At 35.9% G+C, this 9,988-nt stretch overlaps 1 protein-coding gene across 1 annotated transcript; it reads right to left on the bottom strand.

Moving 5' to 3' along the window:
* Nucleotides 1–824: 824 nt before the first annotated feature.
* On the bottom strand, nucleotides 825–1,786 carry LOC116892051 (vomeronasal type-1 receptor 4-like). Its single transcript, XM_032893522.1, is given in 2 exon segments — nucleotides 825–1,766; nucleotides 1,769–1,786. Coding segments are annotated over 2 exon segments (960 nt in total).
* Between the last annotated feature and the right edge of the window lie 8,202 nt (nucleotides 1,787–9,988).

Raw genomic sequence — 9,988 nt, 5'->3', positions numbered from 1 at the left:
GATATGCTTCATTGATAAATAAACAGACCAGCAATCATCACTAATAGGCAAATATTTCTATGTTATAATATGAATTTTTCTCAGTCTAGGTCCAGGAATAGAAGAGCTGGTCAAACAGTTGATTTTTCACATCCCGGGAGACCACAAAAGTGGTTTTCATAATGTCTATATTAATTTATTCAAAGCTCTTTTGATGAAGATAGCATTACTGAGCTGCCAAACCAGATAAACACAGAATTACAAGGGAAATTTATACTCAAATATCCCTAATGATGAAAATTCTCTCAATAATATATTATTTAAAAAAGCTCAAATAATATCAAAAATATCATTCATCTTGAAATGATTTTTGTATGAGATAAAAAATGTAATCTTATTTTTTGGTACATGCTACAGCAACTAAGATAGGATCAGGGCCTCCCAAAGAACAAGTATTTGATCAGCCATGGTTTCAGTTTTCTTTTTTTTCTTTTTTCTTTTTCTTTCTTTTTCGATGTAGGATCCTCAGGCTGTCTGTGAAATTCTAAGCAGCTAAGCTGCCTGACAAGATGAAACCAACAAGAAAGTCAGTTTTATTGGCAGATTCCCCCCCCCTGTATTATTTATACAGCAGATATAAAAGGAAGTCTTTCAGGAGTACAATCATAATATGATGAGCTCATGTGGGATACTGATTCAACCAATTGACAAACTCCCATTCTAATTATGGATAACTTTAACATAGATGGTCCTATGTTTTAATCATTTTAGTGACTTTTTGATGAAGAGTGTGAGATCACAATTGGAAACCAAGTAAAATATATCACTCAAATACTTAAAAATGATTAGGAGATTTTATTCCATATCCAGATCAAACTGAATTTGGGCATAAAAGAGTAATGACTCATAAGAACAAAGTGTCCAAAGGATGGAAAACACAAAGAGGTGAAGCGAGTGACATTCACCAGCCACCAACTGTGATTATATAGAAGAGCAATGCAGTCTTGTAAGACAGAGGAGAGAGTATAAAATGCCAGGAAGGTACACACCAGGACTAGGATCTTCTTAGTGGCTTGAGATTCTGGTGAGGTTTTGCTGGAAACAGGACAGCTGTGGATGTGTTGAACCCTTTGCTTGTGTCTGTACAGAATGACAATCATGGAGCCACTGGACCAGGCAATGAGCACAGAAAAGAAGATTTCAGGGCACACCACTAATGCTGTATAGAGTACGGCATTGATATCATCACCCCCTCCAGTAGAACAGTACTTATAATCTCGGTTTCTTGTAGTGTTTTTGCTATTCCTTTTGACAAGTATGTAGACAAAGAAAATGAAATTTATACTTATGGACATGACCCAGAGAGAAGAAATGGAGAAGCCAATATACTTTGCAGCTTTCAACTTTTGATTTTCACAACAGGATTCTCTGTTACTGATGCTGATGGCTTGGAAGACACTCAAGACACAGGTTGTGCTAATGGACACACTCCGGCCCACCCTTTGAATGTACAAAATTAATCTGCATCTGAAATCATTTAAAAAGTTCTTCAACCCAAAAGCTGCCATTGTTTGGGGCATTCCTTTAGAGAGCACTATCAAAACATTGGATGCCATTAGGTGCATGAGAATCAAATCTGTGGGCTTTAATGCATGTTCTGTACAGTAGAATAGATAGTGGAGAAGAAGAAAGAAATTCCCCAGAATTCCTGTTGTAGTTTGTGATAAGAAAATTATTTTGACTGCCAGATTCCAGAAGTCCATTTTTTAATTGCTCCTGATTCTCTTTAGATTATGGCCACACCCATTTTCTGATCAAAATGAATGAAAGGTATTAATAATCTGAAGAACTACGGAGAGGCTAAATCAGATGGGTCCCTAAAGCTCAGGAATACAATGTCAGTATAACTCTAATCTATGTACTCTATGTACTGTAACAATAATTTCTGGAACTTTTTGACAATAGTAATTATAACTTACAATACATACTTACAACAAAATATTGTAAGATGGCTGAAGGTTTCAAGACAGACCTGTGAATTGGAAATATGCTTTCATAATCATAGTATATGCAGCATTTAAGATTACTTGGCCTGTGAGAAGCAATGAAGAGAGAGAACTAGTGCTAATAAGCATGATCCAAGATAACCCAAGACTGTAACAAAATACTGGTACTTTGTGTCATGGTATAAAGGAAGACAATCTTAGTGACTACTACCAACCTCAAGCATATCAATTCTTAAAGCACATTTCATCTAATATTAAGTGGCAGATAATGAAAAATTAATAATACCATTATATCTATCTATCATCTATCTATCTATCTATCTATCTATCTATCTATCTATCTATCTATCTATCTATCTAGAGTCATAGATAGGAACATTTTAATCAAGAGTATGAAACACTTAAATGATGGGTCGTGACAACATATACATTATTAAGTTGTGAGATAGCTCTTATGCAATGTTACAGGACACAGACATACATGCATGTGCTGTTACAGACCTGGGGACATTCTGTGTCATGCAATCTCACAGAATCTAGACCATGGGATTTCCCTAAAACTATTGGCTGTCGGTTGCAAATATTCCCCTCATTGATTGCCTTGTCTGCCATCAGTGGAAGAGGATGCAACTAGCCCTGCAGAACCTTGATGTGCCACGGTTGTGTCAGGGGGATTCCCAGTTGGTGTCCTCCCTCTCAGTGGTGAAGGGGAAGGAAGGATGGGCAGTGACCAGAATGAAAAATAAATAATAAATAAAATAAAATAAAATAAAATACACAAGTGGGAGAAACTGCATGTGTAATCATCATGTACTACTCAAAAGATTACAGTGAAAATGCTGGGAAAGAAGACAGTGAGTTAGTCAGCCCATCCATGCAGTGCAATGGGAAAAAAAATCTCATAACATCACATTTTATTTCTGCAAGTCAAGTTGTCATCAAATTCCTTGTAGGTCCAGAGCGATCTTATTGCAATGTCTGACAATACCAACTGTGACAGCAGCAGGTTCAATCAAGAAGCCCCAGTGGGGGAAATACTGCATTACACAATAATGAGCTATGCAGGGACAGTGAATTGGACAGTGAAGAACAGGGACAGTATTGATAGTGAAGTCAGGAACATGTAAAAGTTAAAAGAAAGTAGAAAATGAGCTGAGACCTTATGAACTATCAGCTATTTATTTATAGGTTGCTTCCCCGTACACTGACACTTCAGAACATCCTAGGGAATGGCTAAGGCAGTGAATAAAAAGTCCTGTCTCAAGTAAAGTAAGAGAGCTTAAGAAAGATCATTATTGTTTCCCAGATTACACATTTTAAAATGTGTGATTATATGGGAGGGAGTCTGTTTTGATCCCACATAAATAAAATGGGGTCCATAAATGGGATCAAATACCCCTATGAGATAGTCTTGTACAGGTAAGAAAGCATGTAAGATAAGAGAGTAGAACCAGAAATGTTCACAGAACACATAAGCATGAGTTAGCACAATGAGAAGTGAGAATGAAGAATTGGTTCAATCAAAACAGTAAATAGTAAAAAGCATAAAAGAAAACCTGCTACATTGAAAGTAATTAAAAATAGAAACAAAAAAGTGAAAGAAATTTAAAATGAACAAAAAGTATACAAAGAATAGTTTAACATACTATATTTTGATATACATCTGGAAACCTAAGAACATCCTGGCCTGGCAATGGCTGTACATGTCAATAAAACACAGTGAAAGAATGTCTATATGTGCTTACATGAAACACATACAAACCTATGTGACAATAACCATGACCATTAGAATAACAACCAAAATAAATTTCTTTGTACTATAGAATAATGTTTATACTCTAGTAATATTCTTAGGAGTTTCAACTTGCATATCATATCGATATGGTTTAATCAAAACATACACAGGATAGCCATAATTCTACAAAACCATAGACACTCGAAAATATTGAAGTATTTTCTCATGCTTTACTTTATTGATTCCAAGTGGTATTTCACTTATGAAAGTTCATGAAATGTATGATTATGTTTATTTTTTTTTGCCTTAATTGAGGGCACCCCCAGTGTTCTGAACAGAACACTAATGGCCTATTCTCTCAAATCAAAAATCAGCAAATGTGATTTCATAAAATTGCAAAGTTTCAGTAAGACAAAGGATACTGTCATTAGCACAAAATGGCAACCACCAGATTGGGAAAAGATCTTTAGCAATCCTACATCAGATAGAGGGCTAATATTCAATTTTTACAAAGAACTCAAGAAGTTAGACTCCAAAGACCCAAATAACTTTATTATGAAATGGAGCATAAGGCTAAGCAGAGAATTCTCATGTAAGAAATATCGAAGGGCTGAGAATTTCCTTAAGAAATGTTCAACATCCTTAATCATCGGGAAATGCAAATCAAAACAACACTTAAATTCCACCTCAAACTAGTTAGAATGTCTAACATCAAAATCTCAGGAGACAACAGATACTGGTGAGGATTTGAGGAAAAAGGGAACACTCCTCCATTGTTGTTGGGATTTCAATCTGGTACACAACCACTCTGGAAATCAGTCTGGAGGTTCCTCAGATAATTGGACATTCTACTACCTTAGGATCCAGCTATACCACTTATGTCCATATACCAAAAGTGATGCTCCAACATACAACAAAGACACATGCTCTGATATGTTCATAGCATCCTTTTTTATAAGAGCCAGAAGTTGGAAAGTATCCAAATGTCCTTCAACAGAGGAATGGATACAGAAAATGTGGTACATTTACACAATGGAGTACTACAGAGCTATTCAAATCAATGACTTCATGAAATTCATAGGCAATTGGATGAACTAGAAAATATTGTCCTGAATGAAGTAACCCAAATGCTGAAAACAACTCATGGCATGCACTCATAGATAAGTGGATAGTGGCCCAAAGGCTTGAATTACTCAAGATACAATACATAGACCACATGAAGCTCAAGAGCAAGGCCTACCAAATTGCAGATGCTTCAGTCCTTCTTAATAGGAGGAACAAAAATATTCATAGGAGGAGATATGGAGGTAAAGTTTGGAGCAGAGACTGAATGAATGGTCATTAAGAGCTTGCCCCATTTGGGGATCCAGCCCATATCCATACAGCTACCAAACTTAGACAATATTGATGAAGCCAAGAAGTGTAGCAGCCTGTGTTGACAGGAGCCTGATACAGTATTCTCCTGTGAGGCTCTGTCAGAGCATGACAAATACAGAGACAAATTCTGTCACCCAACCATTGAACTGAGAACGGGGTCCCCATTGGAGGAGTTAGAAAAAGGATTGAAAGAGCTGAAGGTGTTTGCAAATCCATAAGAACAACAATACCAATGAACCAGAGCTCCCAGGCACTAAACACCACCCAAAGAGCACACATGGACAGACCCATGCCACCATCTGCATAAGTAGCAGAGGATGGCCTTGATCCACACCAATGGGAGGAGAAACTTTTGGTTCTGACCAGGCTGGAGCCCCCAATGTAGGTGAATGTCAGGGTGAGGAGACAGACAGGGGTAGTTGGTTGGATGGAGGAACACCTTCATAGAAGAAGGTGAAGGGAGAAGTGTTAGAGGTTTTATGTATGGCAAAACAGGAAAGGGAATAACATTTGAAATATAAATAAAAATATCAAAAAAGCAATACAATAACTAATAAATCTCAACAGCACAGCTACCAGAAAAAAGCAAAAATAAAAAAAAGTTTGCAGTAGATTTTACAAAACTGAAAAGAAGGAAAGAAAATGTATAAGTCATAAAAATTATTCAATTTGGTTTAAGTTTGTTGAAGGAACAGCATCTGGCGTCTGCACATGAAACTAATTTCAACTGGAGACTAATATGTCAATAAACATGATACAATATTTATTAACAATGAAACTCATGTTTTAATTTACTAAAATGTTCATCAGAATAGCATCTCAAATCTGTGTGCTTTATCTGATGATAATTTATGTGTGATTTATGACATAGACTACATCGCACATTGTCCAAAACAGGACAAATGAAAACCCAGCATCCTTGGAAACTTTTTAAGTTCTATTTACCTGGGACTTTTGGCTTGATAAGAGGTCAAGAATATTTTTAGGAAATTGATGGCAGTGCACCACACTACCAGGTCTGAGAAGATGGAAAAAGGTACATGAATTGACAGGTCTCTGTATTACAGGAGTTGCTACGGATTTTGAGATTTGTATGATTGCACCTTATATCTTTATCACGTATTTGAGGATTTAGTATTTGGATATCCTCCTGAATTTAGTGTAGTGAAGTAAGGCACAATATTAAATAAAGAAAACAGAGACCAATGTCCACCACAGTATGAGAAAACTCCTAACCTTAGATTTATGAGATTACTTTGTCCAACCTGGATATTTGTCTTGTGGCCATAGAATTCTACACACAAGAGTATGGTATGGTCACACTGGTCACATCCACTGAAATTCAATATTCTCACTCATAAATATTCACTTTTTAAAATATTAAAAACAGTTAAGTGTAAAATATTTTTTTAGTTAAGTGTACAAATAGCACTGAAATTGTATGTTGCTATTCACTCTGGTAGATACTTTCTTTGATGTTTATGATTGTAGGATCTGGACAGTAGCATTACATATACAGCCAAAAAATGAACTTAGAAACACAAAAAGTAAGTGAGACTTAATACAAAAAGTGCTTAGAGACAAAGTGGATACTTGCAGGTGGTGAACATGGCTACTGTGGCACAAACATTGTCACCTTAGTCTGTGCTCACAAAGCCATGAGATATGTTCCTAGCATACTCCTGATCTCCATACATTTTCTGTTCATCACTTGGCATTTTGTTCACTTTGTATTTTATTTTATACATTTTCTGCAAAAAGTTTTAATTTGGGGGCAATGGAGAGAAGTTAAGGGCCACTTGCTTTTGCAGAGGACCTGGGTTTGTTTTCCAGAACGAACATGGTGGATCACACTGCTTGTAACTCCAATATCATTGGTTCTGAAATAGTCTACTGGCCTCTGCAGGTGCTGCATTCTCATAACGCGCGCGCACACACACACACACACACACACACACACACACTCACACACACACAGACACACACAGAGAGACACATACACAGAGACATGCACACACATACACACACACACACACACACACACACCAGACATGAAAGGAAAAACATACATTTATATAAAATGAAAAATAGATGTATTAATGATTTTCAAACTAACTTTTCACTCTGAATTTATAGTTTATTCTTTAGGATGATATGAAATCTTAATGCTTTGAGCTTTTAATAAACTGTAATAGTTCCAGTGTTGTCTGATCTGATGGAATGTTTTCTCATTCATAAATTGCATTTCAGAAGCACAAGATGGACTTCATGTTTAATAGGCTAGTAGAAATATCGATTATTGCCACTGAAGGTGAAAAGGAAGAAATGCAGATGAATTGCTAGTAATATTCTCCTGTACAAAAATGCAACATTAAACACTTACATACTTTCAAGAAGTAACTAGAAATGAAAGTTATTGAAGAATTTCCTTTAAAATTCAGCATGTATTTGCTTTCTTAAATGTATTTCTCTCACGATAGGGTCTTGCTATATAGCATTAGCTTTCCTGGAACTCACTATGTAGGCCCAAATGTTCAGATTAAAGGTTTTAAACAAACACCTATATTTTTGCTATTTTCTATATTGATGGTTTTACTATAATAAATTTCTGATTCATTCAAATAGAGGACATGAATGCAAGATAATATAGTACAACCTGATGAATGCAAAACCTTAAAGATTGTGATTGAGACATCCTGTGTTCTATGTACAGTGCTTATTGTATGATTGAACCAGAGACAATAAGTCATATGCATTTAGTCCTGCCCATTATTTCTCAAAACTCATACTTCATCTTCCTTTCCACATTACTTTCCCACATTCAAGAGGCAGAAACTTCACAGCAGACATAGTACCAATGACCACTTGATACAGACACATTACTGATTATAGTGAAGTGTCACATATGAATTCTTTTCACTCCACAAACATATTCACACCCTGCACTTCCCAGGAGTGCTTCTTATATGTTCTTATATGGACTTATATGTTCATTCTAACACATCGTATGAAATGAAATCATGATAAATTAAATGATAATATAATAATTCATATTAGTTTACAAATCATGCATTGTAAAGTGAGCTATCACATTGGCTTATTACCATAATCACTCAGAACATTCAGAGATAGGTGGTATTGTCCTGATGTTACCTACACTCAAACTTATTAGAGGACTTATATTACAGTAATAATTGACATGGACTTGAACATTTTTAACTCTTTCAGTCATTTCTTATGTATGGAATTACTCTTGTGTCTTATCTATTTATTCCATGTATCTGTTTCTACAGCAGTTTTCCTATTAGCAGACCTGGTACTTACCCAGGCCTCTCTTCTTCACAATCTCTGCAGGCTGAAAAACAAAATTCTTACCTGCTTTCTTGCATATATAGGATTGTGAGTTCATTGAGCATGTCTAGACTTATTAATAAGCAGTTCCATAAGACAGCCAGCTTAAGGCTGAAGTAGAAGTCTGTGACTCTCTGACCTCACCTCCCTCCAGAACAGCAATTTTCATTTAACTTTTAGTGGCAAAGACAGCACTGGCTTTGGGAGACAAGATAATCTATTCAACTCTTCTATTTTTAATTAACAAAAATTCTTTAGAGAAAGTTTCTTGTTAATTTATCCAAAGGAATAAGATATTTTTAATAGTGTTTTCATGATCCCTAAATGCTCACTAGGCCTCTTGTGGAAACTGAGAGAAACTTTGTGGGCATATTCATGAGAAAGTTCAAGAAGTCTCTGTGGTTATTTGGATTTGAGTCTTCGCTGATTTCCTCCAATACTAATCAAAATAGTTTATTTTTCAATTTACAATACTTATTACATAAAATGTTTAAATTCTTCATATAGGCACATGTGTTTTACTCAAGTGTATGAATAATTATTTCCTTTGAATTCCTTCCTTTTCTTATATAACCACCACAAGTCCCACCAAATTTCACCTGTTTCTCAAAACAATCAAACAAAAACTAAAGAGTGATACTCATATGTGCCTAGGGCAGTGGCATGAGTAATCTCTAAACGTTAAAATTTTAAAGAAATCTGATGCCTCCTTTCTCCAAAGCCAGTTGTTGCCATTAGTTCTTCAATTAGGAGTGGGTATTCTGACCTTCTCCTCTCAGGTGGGACTTTTCTAGGTTTATCTTGTGCAGGTTTTGTGCATACAATCATAAGAAGTGCAGTAACATATACAAGACCACTGCTCTGTCTTGGCAAAACCTATTTACTAGGAATCATCTACCATGAACTACCTAATATTCACTCTTTCTACTTTTTCTTCCATGATGTCCCTGAGGACTGGAAGAAAGAGTTTTTACATAGATGTTTTATATTTTATCTGGGTATTTCAGAGTCTCTTTCAACATCTTGAGTAAATGTGGACCTTTTAGCAATCTCCAAAATATGTCAAAAGCTTCTATAATAAGGGTTGAGAACGGTGTAGAGATATACTTGGGCATAAAGGTGAGAGTGTGAGAGGAAAAGGTATCTTTGGTTATAAATGTAAGACTGTAGGGGCAGTTTATTTCAATGTTATTTTAGCAGCATAATAGTATTAAGGTCTGTCCTTGATGATGAACCAGCCCTTATGACTATTAAGTACAGCACTCACCTTGTTACAACAAATCTTCATTTCTGTTTACTATAAAACTCATCTCTCTGTTTCCTAGAATATGGCTTATCTCAAACATTAACTCTGTTTCTCTATCTTGACCCCCGTCCTTTCTTTGTAGGTAGATTGGTGTCCCCCTCCTCCAGGGGGTTCTTGTCTGACCACTGGAAGTTCAGGTTCCATATCCTCATTGTTGGGCATTTCAACTTAGGTAACACACATTTAGTCCTGGGAATCTCCACCATCCTAGGTCCCTGGGACTTTCTAGAGATT

This window comes from Rattus rattus, chromosome 2, assembly GCF_011064425.1.
Source record: "Rattus rattus isolate New Zealand chromosome 2, Rrattus_CSIRO_v1, whole genome shotgun sequence".
Lineage (NCBI taxonomy): Eukaryota > Metazoa > Chordata > Mammalia > Rodentia > Muridae > Rattus > Rattus rattus.
The sequence above is the reverse complement of the archived record's forward strand: the minus strand, read 5'-3'. Positions and strand labels throughout refer to the sequence as shown.